Source organism: Urocitellus parryii, chromosome 6 (genome assembly GCF_045843805.1).
Source record: "Urocitellus parryii isolate mUroPar1 chromosome 6, mUroPar1.hap1, whole genome shotgun sequence".
Classification (NCBI taxonomy): domain Eukaryota; kingdom Metazoa; phylum Chordata; class Mammalia; order Rodentia; family Sciuridae; genus Urocitellus; species Urocitellus parryii.
This window is the reverse complement of record NC_135536.1, coordinates 133,911,125-133,930,292: the sequence shown is the minus strand read 5'-3', so window position 1 is coordinate 133,930,292 and position 19,168 is coordinate 133,911,125. Positions and strand designations below refer to the sequence as shown.

The window sequence follows — 19,168 nt, the reverse complement described above, 5'->3', positions numbered from 1 at the left end:
GACCTGATCTATGATATTTTTTATAGTAGCCTGAAAAATGGTCTAAAATATTCTAACCATGGTACAATGACCAAAATGAGGAATTGAGCATTGATACAACTGGATAATCTCTAGACCTTAATCAAATTTGATAATGATAAAAGGCCAGTTTTTAGGAATTATTACTACCCTGCTTCTTCTCCTTTCCTCTTTTATTTTTTTCTTGTTCAGGTTTTTGAGAAATAAGAAACAGATTGGGGAAGGGAGCTAACACTTTTTATTGTTGTTTTGAACCTTTTGTTTTCAAAGGAAGCTTCAAAAGTGGCAAGCAGCTTCGCCTTCTGAACTCTGGGCTTGTTTCTCCCACCTGCCCTCAGGGCCTTTACACAATCTGCTCCCTCAGCCTAAAATAGAGAATCTCAAATCTCATTTTACCCCTTCCTGCTCTTCACTCTACTGTCAGGTGTTCTTTTTTACTTTTACTTTTTTTTGTACTGGGGATCAAACCCAGAACCTTGCACATGCTAGGCAAATGCTCTACCATTGAACTACATTATGAGTTTTCATGTATTAATTTAGCAAATATTTATTAAATATTAACTGTTTCCGCCAGGTTGTGAGCTAAACCCTCAGATTACGCAAGGGTGGAAGAGCTTCTGCTCCAGAACACAGGTGGAGCATGTAACCCACTTGTTTTTCAGCTGCTTTCAATGCAAAGACCTGCGGGATCATCCATTCATAATTCCTTCCTGCAGTGACTACTTCCACTACACCGCACAACGCTCCAGGCACTGCGCATGCTCACTGTGCACCTCTTTCCGACTGAGTGGAATCGACGGAAGGATCCCCCCACCCTCTAGGCCTCAATGGTATATTCCATCCACGGGCGCCAGACGGCGGAAATGAGCCGCGGGGGCGGGACCTGTTGTTGAGGGTGGCGGAAGTGTGGTGGCGTTTTTCGGAAGCGGGCTTTTTGGAAGCTTGTGTCGGCGGCGAAGCTGAAGTGGCTTCGTGGAGCTGCTTCGCGCGCTGCCGGGCGTTGGGGCTCGGTCTTTGGGAGACGCAGGTCTGTTAGGACAAGAAGGCTCCCCCTCTTTTTTTTTTTAACGTGGCCTTCTTGAAGGTTCTATGGCTGGGAATTCCGGCGTGCCCGCGGTTTCCCTCCGCGCGCCTGGGCTTTCGCAATATTTTTCTTCCCTAGTATTCCATATTCTCGGCTGACCATTTATTTTTAGCTTTTCCACTTTTTTATTATTTATACAATTTAGTTGGAATTTAGCATTTCCACTACTAGTCATTTATCAAATATTACTTTATTACGTATTTATGATAATATATAGTGTGTTATATTTATAATGTATTACATATTTGACAATATTTGGTTCTAGGCAGTATGCTGAGTAGATTATGAAAACGTGGGCAAAAATTATTGAACCACTTGATTAGATTACAAGTTCCTAATACGGAAATTCCAGGGAATTCTTGAGATTATTTTCGTTAGGATAGTCACCAACTCGTACTAGTACTTCATCTGTTGACTGCCCAGTATGTCTATTGTCTGTAAGACAATAAAGGGGGGAAAAATCAAGCTTGTTTACTTCTGGAAGTTTCATCCAGCTCTGACATTTTTTCACCCTTACAGTTCTCTGATATGAGTGAAAATGGATCAGAAAATTTTATGTCTAGCAGCAGAAAAGACAGCAGACAAACTGCAGAAATTTCTTCAAACCCTGAAAGATGATGATGTGAGTATTGGCAAGCATGTTCTGCTAAAAGCAAATGTCAACAAATGCAGAAGACTTCTACTGCTGCTTTATCTTCATACCATTCTCCTTAGGAGATAAGATCTTATTTGATAACAAATCATAGATGTAAAGAGGGGAGTGCGTGAAATGGCACAAGTTAACAACATTTGTGACCAAATTTAAATAGCATAGGAATACAGTCTTTTTGCATATGTATAAATCAGTATACTTTTGTGGTCCTCAGATGGACCCTGTTTGAAAAATATCTAGGCTATAGCTATGGATTTATATTTTTCTAACAAAAATAAATTCATAAGCAGCAAAATATTTTTAAAGTATTAGTAAAAGAAAATTAATGCCTGAGTCTCCACTTTAAGTACATGATTATAAAATGTAATAATAATGACCCATACGTTAGGCTGTTATTTCTTTCTAATCTTCCTTTTCAGTTTTTTACTCCTTTTTCTATAATAATTGGTCTTAGCTTGTGCAGATTTTTGCCTGGAAAAGAATACCTCTTCAAGATGAACCTTAAACACACATAAAGTTGTTATAATGTTTTTAAGGGAATTGTTATGTGCTGGTTGTTGTCATAGAAACTAGGTGCATCTATTATCTGATGTAATAACTGCGAATTTAGGTAGAGATGCTTTCTGAGTTTTTTTCTTAAAATTATCCAGTTTTGCTTTTGCAGAAGTTTTTTGAGAGCTCATTGCATGAATTGCATCATGAATCATGTTATAGACAAGATTTGATTAAAAGCATTTACATTATTTAGAATCTGTATTTTACCTGCTTCCAAAAGGAAGCTGTAACATTACGTGTCTTTTAAAATTAAATAAGCAGGGGCTGGGGTTGTGGCTCAGTGGTAAAGTGCTCTCCTAGCACATGTGAAGCGCTGGGTTCCATCCTCAGCACCACATAAAAATGAAATAAAGATATTGTGTCCACCTACAACTAAAAAATAAATAAAAAGGAAAAAAAACCCTAAAATTAAAGAAGCACCATAAGAACTAGAACAAAATCCATGATGTGGATAAATAATATTCACTTTCTTACTTATGATAAATAGATGGCTGTCTCAGTTTTTGTGAGGATGAAATGATGTAACATATGTAATGGATCTAAAATCTAATAGACAGTAAATCCCTTCACCAGCAAAGTCACTGTCCTCTGAACATTTCCCTTCTCCCAGCATTTTCCTTTACAGTTTTATACCTCAAATTAGAACACAGGGTTCCAGATGTATTATCACTAAGTAGAGTAATACTGTTAGTATTTCCCTTATTCTTCCATTAAGGCAGAATCAACTTTTTGGGCCATAATGTCATACTGTTGCCTCATTGTTTAAGTTACTTTTGTATATATTGATATTAGCCTAAATTTCTTTCATTTCCGAAATTCTGTAGTTTGTTCTTAGAACCCATACAAAATGTTTTTATCTTTTGGGTATTTTTTTGTTGTTGTTATCTCATTTTACGCCACTGTTTTTTTTTGTGTCCTGGTTTTGTTGACTACTGTATTAGTTACCCTTTTCTTCAAATTTGTAATGCATTTCAGTAGTGTATATATTTAGTTCATAAGTGTATATATTTAGTTCATAAGATGTCACAGAAGATGAACTCAGAATAAAAAATTATAAAACTCAGAGGTTCCTTGATAAGATCCTCAGATCTAACAGTGGGAAAATTCACATTTAAGAATCTAGAGAAAATAGAGCAATCTGAAAGTAAATTTAAATATTTAACAGATACTTAATATATTCAAAGCTGTAAGTGCAGGAATAGAATCCATAAAAACAAGAAGAATGAATTAAAAAAAAAAGAAAATTTCTTAAAACAAAAACCTCAGTAGATGGTTTAATAAACAAACACAGTTGAAAAAATCAGTGAAGTGGAATACAAAGCTATATTATTAAATATAATAATATATAACAGAAAAATAATCTAAATCACAGATTGTAAAGAGGTGGAAAATATGAAGAATGTTTACAGCCTGTGGAGAGTACTTTGATAAAAGAGTGTCTTAAGCACATAGAAGAACACTCATAGATATTAGTTATGTCGAGTACTAGAGCACAAAGAGGAAACTTGGTAGACCCCATAAGAGAAATATTACATACCATGCTCTGATGACAGTGCAGTCAAACTGGAAATGAAAAATGAAACCACAAAGGTCTTTCTACCCTGACTGAAATACAACTAAATAACTCAAGTGAAAAGAGATATATAAATAAATTACAGGATTTCTGAAAATAATGATAATGAAAACACTACAAATCAGAATCCTTGAGCTGGGCGTGATAGTGCATGCCTGTAATCCCAGCAACTCAGGAGGCTGAGACAGAAGGATCATGAGTTCAAAGTGAGCCTCAGTAACTTAGGCGGTAAGTAACTTAGGGAGATGCTGTCTCAAGTCATAAAAAGGGGGTTGGGGCTGTAGCTCAGTTGTAAAGTGCTTGCCTAGCATGTGTGAGGCATTGGGTTTGATCCTTAGCATTGCATAAAAATAAATACAGGAATGCTGTTCGTCTACAACTAAGGAAAAAAAATTAGAAGGGTGGGGGATGTGGCTCAGTGGTAAAACACCCCTGGGTTAAATTCCTGAACCCCCCCCCCCAAAAAAAAATCTTTGAAATATTGTTAAATATCACATATATTAATAAAAATAAAGTGAAAATGAAATTGTGGGAGCTGGGGTTGTGGCTCAGTGGTAGAGTGCTTGCCTAGCATGCATGAGGCACTGGGTTTGATCCTCAGCACCACATAAATGTAAAATATATTGTGTCCAATTAAAACTAAAAAATAAATATTAAAAAAATTGTGAACTCAAACTAGAAAAAAAAGCTTTAAACAATAACAAGCCACAAAAACTACTGTTGGTCCACTTTTCACTTTTCCTCTTGCGCTATGACAAAAATACCTAACAAGAAAACTTGTAGGAAGAAAAAATATTTTAGGCTCACAGTTTTCAGAGGTTCCGTCTATGGACACCCCACTATATTGCTTTGGACCTGAGGGGAAGGCAGAGCATGACTAGGCAAGTGAATGATGGAGGAAAGCTACTTAGCTCATGGCAGCCAAGGAGGAGAGTGTTTAAGGGACAAAATATAATCCCCAAGGGCATCCCCTAGTAACCTACTTCCAGCTACACCCTACCTGCTTAGTTACCAACTAGTAATCCATTCAAGTTCTTGATTCACCAATGGGTTAACCATTGATTTAGGTTAATTTCTGAAAATTCTTGCATTGTCACATGAATTTTTAAGGGGAACATCTCATAAACCATAACAACTGCTAAAAATAGAAATGGAAATTAATATATAATAGAAAAATAATAGATAAGACTAATCAAGAATTCTTGTTCTTTGAAAGAAAAACCATTAAAAATTTTAATCAAAACAATGGAGTAAAGAAAAAACTAAAAAGCCACAAAATAAGAAATGATAAGAGACAAGTTGTTTATATGAATGCAGCAAAAAAAAAAAAAAATCTCAAAAAATAAGACTATTCTGTCTATGCACATAAATTTGAAACCCTGGAGGAAATTGATAATTTCTTAGGCACATACAGCTTGATAAAATTGACCCAATTTGGGATGAAAAGTATAACCAGGCCAGTTTCCATAGAAAAAAAGAATATTATCAAGGAATTATTTCACCCAGGGCCCATGTAGTTGCTATTTTCCCCTCTGGGGATCAAACCCAGGTCCTTGGGCTTGCTAGCAGGTGCTGTACCACTGAACTATGCTCCAGCCCAGGGTCCAAATAGTTACATAGGAGACTTCTAACAAAGTTTTAGAGATCAGAAAGACAGTCTTAAGACTACATAAATTGTTTCAGAGCTTAAATAATGAAGGAAGACTTCTAAAATCTTGGAATTGAGTGTAACTTTCATACCCTAATACGTTATAAAGATAGTGTAGAAAAAGGATATCATGAGCTGATTTCATAAATATTGACAAAAAAAATCCTAAATATCAGGACAGATTTCAACAACATATTAAAAAAACAATACTCCAGCTGGGCATGGTGGCATATGCCTTTAATATCAGGGGCTGAGAAGGCTGATCGTGAGTTCAAAGCCAGCCTCAGTGAAAGTGAGGTGCTAAGCAACTCAGTGAGATCTCTCTCTGAATAAAGTACAAAAAAGGTTTGGGGATGTGGCTCAGTGAGTGCCCTGTACCAAAAATAAAAAAACAACATGCCATGATCTGGTGTAAGTTTGTTTTTGTTTTGGTACTAGGGATTGAGCCCAGGGGCACTTTCCCACTGAGCTACATCTTTTTTATTTTTATTTTTTTATTTTGAGAAAAGACCTAAGTTGCTTAGGGCCTTGCTAAGTTGCTGAGTTGGCTTTGAACTTGTAATCCTACCTCAGCCTCCTGAGTTACTGGAATTATAGATGTACACCACTGTGCCTATCTCTGGAGGGTTTTAATGGCAAGAATAAAGGTTATCTCAATATTAGAAAGTGTGTTACTATAAAGACCTTATGATTTAGATCAGAGAAAACCTTTGACAAAACTCAGCAACCATTCCTAATAAAAACTTGAGACCACAGGAACGGGGTGGCTTTTTCCTTAGTATGATAAAACATAGATGCTGACTCTAGTATCTTTTTTTTTTTTTTTTTTTTTTTAAGTTGTGGATGGACACAATACCTTTATTTACTTATTTTCATGTGGTGCTGAGTATCAAACTCAGTGCCTTACAGGTGCTAGGCAAGCGCTCTACCACTGAGCCATGACTCCAGCCCCTAGAGTGAGAATCTTAATGGGAAACTGTAGAGGCTTTTCTATTAAGGCCAGGAACAAAGCCATGATGCTGCTGTCTCCACTGTGGTTTAATGTAGATCTGGTTGCTCTGATCTGTTAGTTAATACAGTTAGCCTAGAGAAGGTGTGTACTTGGGAACCCCTGGGGAATCAGTGATAAAAATCATCTATAAACAATTCATCAAGGTAGCAGAATATAAAATGAATATGTAAAAATCAATAGTATTCCTACGTACAATAGCCAGTTAAAAGGTATAGTGAAAGAAAAAGTCACATTTATTGTAATACAAAAGGTAAAGTGCTAATAAACTTAAGAAATATCTCTTCCTGTATGAAGAAAACTATAAAACATAAAAGATGTAAAAATAGACAACTGGAAAGATATCGTTTATTCTTGATTAGGGAATATCAATCTCATCAAGATGTCAATTTTCCCTGAGTTAATTTATGAATTTGATGCAATGAGGTTTGAAATTCCAGTGAGCTATTTTGTGAAATTAGGTTAACTGACTATAAAAATCATGTAGGAAAATAAACACAGGAATAGTTAAGGAAAACACTGAAAAGGAAGAGTTTTGAGGAAGGACTAACCCTATCAAATACCAAACACCATAAAAACTTCTATAATTGAGGGTGGTACTGATGCATGAATAGATGATCAGATAATGGAATACAATAGCAAGAACAGAATAAAATATACTGGATAAAATAGATAATGTCTCTTAAATAAATGTCTCAAAATAGACACAACTATGTAAAATCTAGTGTATGAAAAAATGGCATTTCAAAATACTGGGTTAAAGATAGCCTTTGATAAATGTTGAAACAGCTGTGTAGACATTGGTAAAATTAGACCAACCCTCACAATATTTGAGCGTGAGCTCCAAATTAGTCAAAAGGTCTACATGTAAAAATCAAATCTATGGGGCTGAGGTTGTGGCTCAGCGGCAGAGCGCTTGCCTAGCATGTTCGAGGACCTGGGTTCAATTCTCAGCACCACATAAAAATAAATAAAAGTATTATGTCCAACTGCAACTAAAAAATAAACATTAAAAATATCTAAATACATAGTAGAAGAAGACATAATTAATTCCTCTTTCGCCTCAGGGCAAGGAAAAGCCTTCTATGGCTCAACATCTAGATGCAATAAAAGATTGACGTATTTGTCTACATATAAATTTAAGTTTGCCTGGCTAAAAATAGCATCAACTGAGTAAAGATAACTGACAAACCTGGCAATTATTACAATAAATCACAGTTAAAAGTTCAAAATTCCTAATTTGTATTAATTTATAATAAGAGAAGATTTAATCCTATAGAAAAAAGACACAGAATAATCACAGAAACATGTAAAAATGGCCTTTAACACTCATAGCAGGGGAAATATAAAACATAATGTTTCTCTATAGAAACTGAGCTACTTGACAACATGCTGGTTGGCAAGGTGATGTTTGTAGAAATGAAAAGTGATTTGACCTTTATTAGGATTTGGTAATATTTAAAAAAAACTACATAAGTATTTGTATCCAACCCAGTTATCCCATTTCTAGGAATTTACCCTAAAGGTATACCTCCAAATAGACTTGTAGACCAGTGGTACAGAATAGAGGACACAGAGACAAACCCACATAACTACAGTTATCTTTAATAAAAGGCGCCCAAAAGGTACATTGGAGAAAAGATAGCCTCTTCAACAAATGGTGCTGGGAAAACTGGAAATCCACATGCAACAAAATCAAATTAAACCCCTATCTCTTACCATGCACAAAACTCAACTCCGAGTGGATCAAGGACCTAGGAATTAAACCTGGGACACTGTGCCTATTAGAAGAAAAACTAGGCCTAAATCTTCATCATGTCGGATTAGTCCCCGATTTCCTTACTAAGACTCCTGTAGCATAAGAATTAAAACCAAGAATCAATAGATGGGGTGCATTCAAACTAAAAAGCTGCTTCTCAGCAAAAGAAACTATCAGTGAAGTGAATAGAAAGCCTACTAATTGGGAACAAATTCTTACCACACACATCAGAGCACTAATCTCTAGGATACATAAAGAACTCAAAAATCTTAACACCAAAATAAATAACCCAATCAATAAATGGGCCCAGGAACTGAACAGATAATTCTCAGATGATGATATACAATCAGTCAACAAATATATGAAAAAAAAAGTTCAACATCTCTAGCAATTAGAGAAATGCAAATCAAAACTCTAAGATTTTATCTTACTCCAGTCAGAATGGCAGCTCTTAAGAATACAAACAACAGTAAGTGTTGGCGAGGATGTGGGGGAAAAAGAAACACTCATACATTGCTGGTGGGACTGCAAATTGATGCAGCCAATATGGAAAGCAGTATGGAGATTCCTTGGAAAACTGGGAATGGAACCACACTTGAACCCAGCTATCCCACTCCTCAGTCTATACCCACACTATAGGGACACAGCCACATCAATGTTTATAGCAGCACAATTCATAATAGCTAAACTGTGGAACCAATCTAGATGCTCTTCAGTTGATGAATGGATAAAGAAAATGTGGTATATATACACATAATGGAATACCATCAGCATTAAAAGAAAAAAATCATGGCATGGAGTTGGAGAATATAATGCTAAGTGAAGTTAGCCAATCCCAAAAAACCAAATGCCGAATGTTTTCTCTGATATAAGGAGGCTGATTAATAATGGGGTTGATGGCGGAGCATGAGAGGATTAGACAAACTCTAGACAGAGCAAAGAGGAAGGAGGGGAAGAGAGGGGGCATGGGGGTAAGAATGACTGTGGAATAAGATGGACATCATTACCCTAAGTACATGTATGAAGACATGAATGATGTGACTCTAATTTGTGTACAACCAGAGATATGAAAAATTATGCTCTATATGTATAATATAAATTGTAATGCATTCTGCTATCAGTAACAAATTAGAGTTAAAAAAAGATATACCTCCAGCAGTATACACTTATGTTATTCGTTATGATATTTTGAATCTGTAAAAAAAAAAAAGTATCAGGAAGAGATCTATAACTGAAAGAGTGATTTCCAGAAGATATAATTAAGTGAATAAAGCAAAGTGCAGGGCTGGGGATGTGGCTCAAGCGGTAGAGCGCTCGCCTGGCACGCATGCAGCCCGGGTTCGATCCTCAGCACCACATACAAACAAAGATGTTGTGTCCACCGAAAACTAAAAAATAAATATTAAAACTATCTCTCTCTCTCTCCCTCTTCCCCCTCTCTCCTCTCTCCTTAAAATAAATAAATAAATAAATATTTAATAAAAAAAAGCAAAGTGCAAAATGTGTATCGTACTATTTGTATAAAACAAGGTCTGTGTGTCTTTACAGGAAAAACTTTGGAATAATACCATAACTTATCTTGGACAGGGTGGGGGGGAATGCAAATAAACTTGAACTCTTTAGTAGGATTGATTGTTTTAGTATGGGTGAAACAATTTGGGAACCGTTTTGGATGTATCAAATAGTTAGCAGATGAGTATGTATGTTGACATCTGGAGTTAGGGTAGAAGGTGGTAGAAGGCACATGCAAATATGGAAAGTAGGAAGGGTGGAAAGAACCCTGTGGGAATAAATTAGAAATGAAAATATTGGCTGAGGGGGTGGTCATGCCTATAATCCTAGTTATTCAGAAGATTGAGGCACAAGGGTCACAAGTTCAAAGCTAGCTTGGGCCAGTGAGACTCTGTTTCAAAATAAAATATTAGGAAAGAAAAAAAAAAAAAGTATCCGTGTACACTTAGGATTTCTCAAATGTGTGTTTGTATATACATACTTTTGCTTGTGTATTTTTGTATGTATGTGTATATGCATCCATATTTTTCCTAAGCTTTCCACTGAAAGAACCAAAAAGCAAAGATGCCACAGTAGCCATAAGCATATGTGTCATCTAATTATTTGCTTTCTGATAATCATTACCCACTCAAGGGAACCAGGCATTTCAGAGAAATGGTAGATTTCATGGGTGTGCAGGATGGATACAAGATGAACTTGGAAAACTTTACTGACCAGGAAGTAAGAAGTGCTCAAGACAATGTGGACATGTCACAAGGCCATCTGGAAAGGACTCCCATTGGGCCAGTCTAGGGTTATTATACTAGTAAGTTCAATTGTGAACTACTGGAAAACATTTAGGAGACCTACTAATCTTTTTTTTGTTTTGTTTTGTTTATTTTTGGTGCTGGGAATCAAACCCAGGGCCTTGTGCATGCAAGGCAAGCACTCTACCAACTGAGCTATACCCCCAGCCCCCATTCTGATCATTTTTTTAAAAATGAAGAAAAGGGAGATCTCTTGTTTACAGTGCCAGAGTTGGAAAATTAGCATTTTGCAATCACGATGACAAGTTCTGGTTACCAGGATTGAACACCACGGTCACTTAACCAAAGAGCCACATCCCCAGCCTTTTTTATTTTGAGATAGGGTCTTGCTAAGTTGCTTAGGACTTCTCTAAATTGCTGAGACTGGCATAGAACTCAAGATGGTCCTTAGCCTTCTGAGCCGCTGGGATTGCTGGCTTATTGGTGCGTTCCAGTTGTACATAATGGTGGAATTCATTATTGTTAGTTATTCATATGTGCACACTGATTTTTTTTTTTTTTGGGGGGGGGGAGAGGTACCAGGGATTGATCTCAACATCTCACTGTTGCTGAGTCTGGCTTTGAACTTTTGAACCTCTATTCAGTCTCTCAAGCCGCCCGGATTACAGGAATGTGCCACCGAGCCTGGCTGATTTTTTTTTTTTTTTTAATGTTTTCTTAATGTTTTAGAATTCCATATCACGCGTACTTGTCCTTTTTCCGTGATCTGTAGTCAGCAACAATTCTCAGCTTTTCCTTGTCACTATTGATTGTTTTTTTGCTTTGTTTTGTTTTTTATTTTTATTTTCATTATTTGTTGTTTCTAGTTATACATGACAGTGGAATATATTTTGACATACATACATTCTTGTGATTGTACATAAGAGTCGCACTGGTTATGTATTCATATAGAAATATAAGAAAGTAATGTTTGATTCATTCTACTGTCTTTCTTATTCCCAACCTCTCTTCCCTTCATTTTCCTTTGTCTAATCCAGAGTACTTCTACACCCCCCTCAATGTGTGTTAGCATCCACATATCAGAGAGAATATACCTCCTCTTTGTTTTTTTGGGTTTGGCTTATTTCACTTAGCATGATAGTCTTCAGTTCAATGCATTTAATGGCAAATGCCAAAATTTCATTTTTCTTTATGGCTGAGTAATATTCCTGTGTGTGTGTGTGTGTGTGTGTGTGTGTGTGTGTGTGTATCTATCTATCTGTCTGTATGTGTTATAATCACATTTTCCTTAACCATTCATCTGTTGAAGGGCAAAGGGCACCTAGTTTGGTTTATAGCTTAGCTATTGTGAATTGAGCTTCTATAAACATGATGTGGATGGGTCATTATAGCATGCTGATTTTAAGTCCTTTGAGTATATGCTGAGGAGTAGAGTAACTGGGTCAAATGGTGGTTCCATTCCAGGTTTTCTGAGGAATATCCATACTGCTTTCCAAAATGGTTGCACTGTTTACAGTCCCACCAGCAATGCTTGAGTGTACCTTTTTCCTACATCCTTGCCAATACTTATTGTTATTTGTATTCTTGATAATTGCCATTCTGACTGGAGTGAGATGAAATCTCAGTGAAGTTTTAATTTGCATTTCTCTACTTGCTAGAGAAGTTGAGCATTTTTTTGTGTTTTTGTTGACCAATTATATTTTTTCTGGGAAGTGTCTGTTCAGTTCCTTTGCCCATTTATTGGTTGGGTAGTTTGTTTTTTGGTGTTAAGTATTTTGAGTTTTTATATATTCTGGAGATTAATGCTTTATCTGTGGTGCAGGTGGCAAAGATTTTCTCCCATTTTGTAGGTTCTCTCTTCACATTCTTGATTGTTTCCTTTGCTGTGAAGCTTTTTAGTTTGATACCATCCTGTTTATTGATTTTTTATTTTATTTCTTGCGCTTTAGGAATCTTGTTGAAGAATTTGGTTCCTAAGCAGACATGATGGAGATTTAGGCCTACTTTTTCTTCCTTTTATTGCTTAGGTCCTTGATCCTTGAGTTGAATTTTGTGCTGGGAGAGAGAGGGATTTAATTTTGTTTTGCTACATGTGGATTTCCAGTTTTCGCAGCCCATTTGTTGAAGAGGCTATCTTTTCTCCCAATGAATGTTTATGGCACCTTTATCTAGTATGTGATAACTGTATTTATGTGGGTTTGTCTCTGTGTCTTCTATTCTATGCCATTGGTCTTAATGTCTTGTTTTGGTGTCAGTACCATGCTGTTTTTGTTACTATAGCTCTATAGTATAATTTAAGGTCCGGTATTTGTGATGCCTCCTGCTTTACTTTTCTTGGTGAGGATAGATTTGGCTATTCTAGGCCTCTTGTTTTTCTAAATGAATTCCATGACTGCTTTTTCTATTCCTATGAAGAACCTCACTGAAATTTTAATAGGAATTACATTAAATCTATGTAACACTTTTTGGTAGTATGGCCATTTTGACAATATTAATTCTGACTATCCAATATCTTTTCATTTTCTAAGTCTTCTTTAATTTTTTTCTTTAGCATTTTATAGTTTTTATTGTAGAGGCCTTTCTCCTCTTTTGTTAGATTGACTCCCAAATATTATATTTTTTTCCGAGGCTATTGTGAATTTGGTAGTTTTCCTGTTTTCTCTTTCAGTTTATTATTACTGATATTTAGGAACACAGTTGATTTTATGGGTGTTAATTTTATATCCTGCTATTTTGATGAATTAATTTATGTCACTTTTGATCTTGAGAGTCATGGAGAGTATTCATAAGTTATTTTTTTTTAATGTCTTAAGAGTCTGTTTGCTATGGTCTAATTATTAGGCTAATTATTATTAGGCCCTATATCCCTGATGAAAGGATCACAAAAATGGTGATGCCCTTCTCGGTATATATCACTGGGCTCATGATTGTCATTCCTGGTAATATTGACTTTAATAACCTGGCAGAGGTAGTTTGTGCTGGGCTATTCCATCATATAGAGGGGAAATTAGATGAGTGGCAAGATGATTGCATGGTTTTAAAGTGTGTCCTTACAAATTTCTTACTGGTTGCAAAGACAGGGGGAAATAATTGTAAAGTAGGGAACTCTGGCAATACACCTTACTAATTAGAATTGATATCCCAAGTGACGGACAGATAGATACCATGTGCCTCCTCATGTGATCCTCTGAGAATACACTATCACCTGTGTTCCAGTTAAGATTCCATAAACTCAGTCTAACCATGTGGAAACATCAGACTATACAAAATAAGAATTTATTTTTGTGATGCTAGAAATCAAACCCAGGACCTTGTACATGCTGGCAAGTGCTCTACCACTGAGCTATACCTCCAGCCCTTTTTTTCTTTTTCAATTTATACTTTATTTGGACTGTGCTGTTAACTTGGTAGTTCTAGATTGCCAGTGACAAGAAAAATTTTACAGGCTTCTAAAGTAACAAGAATACTTAATCTTAGTCTATTTGTAATTTTTAAATGAAGTTAAAAGCATTACTGAGCCAGGCATCAATGGCATACACCTGTGAGCCCAGCTACTAGGGAGGCTGAGGCAGTAGGATCACAAGTTTGAGGCCATTTTGGGCATGTTAGCAAGAAAATATCTAAAAAAAAAAAGATCTAGAGATTTACTTCAGTGGTAGAGCGCTTGCTTAGGATGTGTGGAGTCCTGGGTTCATTCCCCAGTACCAAACAGCATAGCTGTATAAAGTTTAAGAGGAAGTTTGAAGATATGATAAATTGAGGGAGAAGGAAAGGAAGTAGGGGACCGAGGGAAAAGAAGTTAACATTTGTTGAATGCCTGTTGTAATCTGAGTGCTATGCAAGGTCCTCTAGTCATCATCTTAGTCCTTTGAGCTAAGGAAATGATCTCATGTAACAGTTTAAATAACTAACCTGAGGTTATATGGCTGGTAGATGGCATAGCTAGAATTCATAGCTCAGGTCTTCTAATTCTGGGTACAGCTTTTTTATTTTCTATGCCATACTGACTTGTGTTGAAACTGAACTTTTTGGAAAAACCTCAAGAGTTTCTCAACCTTGGCATTGTTTGCATTTTGGACTGGATAATAATTTCTTTTTTACATTTATTTATTTATTTATTTATTTATTTTAAGTTATTGGCGGACACAACATCTTTGTTTGTATGTGGTGCTGAGGATCGAACCCGGGCCGCACGCATGCCAGGCGAGCGCGCTACCGCTTGAGCCACATCCCCAGCCCCGGATAATAATTTCTTGTGGTCAGCTGTTCTGTGGATTATGAGATGTTTAGTAGGGTTCCTGGTATCTGTTTACTAGATTCCAGAAGCACCCTTTCGTTGTGATGTCAGAAATGTCTCCAGATATTGTCTAGTTTCTCCTGGAGGACAATAATCATCCCTGAGAATCAGTTCTCATTTGGAGAGTTCAGACAAAAGCAGTCAGATACTTTCTTATACCTTTAAGAAAGGAGAGATGGACTCTGGTTAGGAAGACCACATTTATGTAGGTGAGATAGAGATCAAATTTATTGTTTATTATTAGTCTTGACTTCTGGGACACTCCTCTTTCTGGGTTGTCCTCGTGGGTTACTGACTTCACTTGATTTGCTCGTCTCCCACTGCCTCCCCTTGTATAACTTTTTGTTTTAATGACTAACTGTTGGTGTTTATCTTGTCTTCAAGTTAATCTTCCTGGATATTCTTATCTATTTCCATGGAACTCTCCTGTGGGGTCCATTTGGATATATCTAGTTGTTTACTTGGCATCTCCACTTGAATATCTCAGAGTAGTGGTTTGGAGCCCATGAAAGACCTGCTGAATCAGAAACTGGGTAGAGCCCAGAAATCTCTTTTGGTAATCTTCAAGGTGATTTAGATCTCAAAATTTCACCATTTTCTTTGGATGTTATCATCATCCATCCATTTAGTTGCTTAAGACATAAATTTAGGAGTTTTTGTTGGTTATACCCCTTCCCTACCAAGTTATGAAGAATTTTTATTCCTAGTTCTGGGATATATTTTGAAATTATCTACTTTTCTTCATCTCCTGTACTAGTATGCTAAGGCTGTGTTAGAAAATACCACAAACTGGATGGCTCAAATAAATGCAGTTTTTTTCAAGGTTCTGAAAACTAGCAGTCCAAGATCAAGGTGTTGGCAGGGTTGGTTCCTTTTGAGGGCTGTGAGAATCTGTTCTGCCTCCCTCTTCCAGTCTCTGCAGGTTTGATGGCAATCTTTGATGTTCCTTGACACCTGCTTTCTGTCTTTGTCTTCCCTTGACATTCTCCCTGTATACATGTTGTCTATGTCCAGATTTCCCCTTTTTTAAAGGATATCAGTCCCATCTCACTCCAGTAAGAATGGCAGCCATTATGAAGTCAAACAATAACCAGTGCTTGTGAGGATGTGGAGAAAAAGGTACACTCATACATTGCTGGTGGGACTGCAAATTGGTGCAGCCAATTTGGAAGTCAGTATAGAGAGTCCTTGGAAAGTGGGAATGGAATCACCATTTGACCCAGCTATTCCCCTTCTGGGACTATACCCAGAAGACTTAAAAACTGCATACTACAGGGACACAGCCACATCAATGTTTATAGCAGCACAATTCACAATAGCTAGACTGTGGAACCAACCTAATGCCCCTCAATGGATAAATGGATAAAAAAAAAAATGTGGCAGTTATACACAATGGAATATTACTCAGCGCTAAAAAATAACAAGATCATGGCATTTGCAGGGAATTGGATGGCATTAGAGCAGATTATTCTATGTGAAGTTAGCCAATCACTAAAAAACAAAGGCCGAATATCTTCTCTGATATAAGAGGGGTGACTCAAAATGGGGTAGGGAGGAAGAGCATGAGAAGAAGATTACCACTAAATAGGGAAGAGAGGTGGGAGGGAAAGGGAGAGAGAAGGGGAATTGCACGGAAGATGGAAGGAGACCCTCATTGTTATACAGAATACATGTATGACGATGTAAGGGGGAAAAAAAAAGGGTGTCACATTAGATTGGGTAGAGAGAAGTGATGGGAGGGGAGGGAAAGCGGGGATAGGAAGGACAGCAGAATAAAATAGACATTATTATTGCTGTATGTATATGCATGACTGCATGACCAATGTGATTCTGCAACCTGTACACTCAGAAAAATGAGAAATTATACCCCATCTGATTCAAATGTATGATATGTCAAGATCATTGTACTGTCATGTGTAACTAAAACAAAAAAGGGTATCTGTTACAATGAATTTAGGGCTCAAAACAACCTGATTTCCAGTTTTGGTCATAGTTTGGGGTTAGAACTTATGAAATTTGAGGTGGCACAGTTCAGCTTATAACATTTCTTCTGCTGTCATCTTGATTTTGGCCACTGTTCTCTCTTGCTGGGACATAATAGCAGTCTCCTATCAGGTATCCCTGTTTTACTCGTGAATATCCCCACAAGCCATTCTCTACACAAGGAGCAAAATTGACTTCATATCTGTTGTATCACTCCATTTTCCCCCCATTTAGTAACTTCTCTTATACTTAAAATCTAAGATTCCTACCATAGCCTGTAAAAGTTTTCATAATAATCCTTTGCCTGTTGCTCCAAACTCATCTTCTGGCATTCTTTTTCTTACTACTCTCTACCTATCTTGGTCTTTTTTTCAGGTACTTGAATAGGCCAAGGTCTTTGCTCCTTCAGGGCCTTTGCAGTGATGATACTGCCTCCCCTTGTATAACTAGCTCTTTCTTATCCTCCAAGTCTCTGCTTAAATGTCACTTACATAAGAGAAACTTAAAACTACTCTAACTGAAGTTGCCTCCCTTTTTGAAATTATTGTCTACCTCATCCTTTTGTTTCCATTACATTTTTTTCTGTCATCCTTTCTTCTGTTAGAAACCAAGTAAAATTACCTTGTGCACATCCCTTGTTCATCCTTGTATTGGCCCTAGAAAGAAGAAAATACACCAAAAATTTTTGTTGATGAATTTAAACTCAAAAAAATACAATACCAAGTGCTGCTAAGTAAATGTTTGTAGACTAGATTTTAGTCTTGACAGCCATCGATCCTGTTAAGCTCTACCTTGTTCTAAATAAAAATTAAGGCCAGGTGTGGTGGCACACTCCTGGCAGTTTGGGAGGCTGAGGCAGTTAGGTTGAAGATGGCAAGTTCAAAGCCATCCTCAGCAACTTAGCAAGGCCCTAAGAAACTTAGTAAGACCATGTCTCAACAATAGAAAAAGAGCTAGGGTTATGGCTCAGTGGTTGAGTGCCCTTGGGTTTAATCCCTGGTATCCAAAATGTATGTATATTTAATTTTTATTTTTTGTAAAGATGGAAGTTATTTCTTTATTTAATAACTTTATTTTATTTATTTATATTTTGTGGAACCCAGTACCTCACACATGGAAGCAAGCACTCCATCACTGAGTTACAGTCTCATCCCCTGTATGTTTATTTTCAGGTACTTGAAGTCTCTGAATGATCTGAACCAGACAGATGAGTGCTTTTTCCATTTTGAGTGTTTAGGTTTTTGGGATAGAGGAGCTGTGACCAGTTGGTCATAGTTTTAGGTGTTTTTTTTTTTTTTTTTTATTGCAGTTGACTAATCTCCTTCAGAATCAAGCAGTGAAAGGAAATGCTCCTGGAGCACTCCTGAGAGCCATCTTTTTTTTTTTTTTTTTTTCATTGCAGTTGACTAATCTCCTTCAGAATCAAGCAGTGAAAGGAAATGCTCCTGGAGCACTCCTGAGAGCCATCTTCAAAGGTAATGAGTTAATTTTACTTTTGTTTTACTGTGTTCATTGGTAGATTTGTTTACCTTTGGCAATTATTACTTCTTTTACTATTTGAAGCCTTCTAGAACATATTCTGATGTTTCACAGAAGCAACAAAAGCAGCAGTTTCCTGTTTAGAATACTAAAATATTTTATTAAAGGGAGTTGGAGTGGCTACCTGAGATTCTATTGTTGATTTCTTCCCTTTTTTTGGGGGGGTACCAGGGATTGAACTTGGGGGTTCACGACCACTGAGGCACATTCCCAGCTTTATATTGTATTTTATTTAGAGACGGTGTCTGACTGAGTTGCTTAGCACCTCACTTTTGGTGAGGCTGGCTTTGAACTTGGGATCTTCCTATCTCAGCCTTGAGCCCCTGGGATTACAGGCATGTGCCACTGCGCCCAACCTCTTATTCATAAAAGAAATTTCAAAATTGGTTGACTAAATTTTCATGGAAACTTGCAAAATATTTTGTAGAAATACCAGAGAAAAGGGAACGATGGATGATCAGTGGCATTTGATGGTTTATTTGTTAGACAATCCTGGAACAGATTACTAGAACTTCCAATTTGTGACTATATTTAAAAACAGATTTTGGAAAACCTTGCTTTAAATTTGCATGAATTATCAAGTATTGTGGAAACTATCTTTTTAATCATTTTAGTTCTCTTATTAGGTATATGACCAATAACTAACTAATGATGACATTTTAAAAACTGAGATATAAGCTAATTGCAGTGGGGCACACCTATAATTTCAGCTACTCATGAAGTTAAGGAAGGAGGATCACAAGTTCAAGGCCAGCTTGTGCAACTTAACTGGACCTGTCTCAAAAGAGCCAGG

At 36.7% G+C, this 19,168-nt stretch overlaps 1 protein-coding gene across 1 annotated transcript in view; it reads left to right on the top strand.

The window, feature by feature from the left end:
- Positions 1–935: 935 nt before the first annotated feature.
- Positions 936–19,168, top strand: part of Fanci (FA complementation group I) — a 71,936-nt gene continuing 53,703 nt past the window's right edge. Inside the window, exons 1-3 of the mRNA XM_026388100.1 lie at positions 936–1,045; positions 1,622–1,724; positions 18,239–18,311. Coding sequence (XP_026243885.1) covers positions 1,641–1,724; positions 18,239–18,311 — 157 coding nt within the window. The 5' untranslated portion in view covers positions 936–1,045; positions 1,622–1,640. The remainder of the gene's footprint in view (positions 1,046–1,621; positions 1,725–18,238; positions 18,312–19,168) is intronic.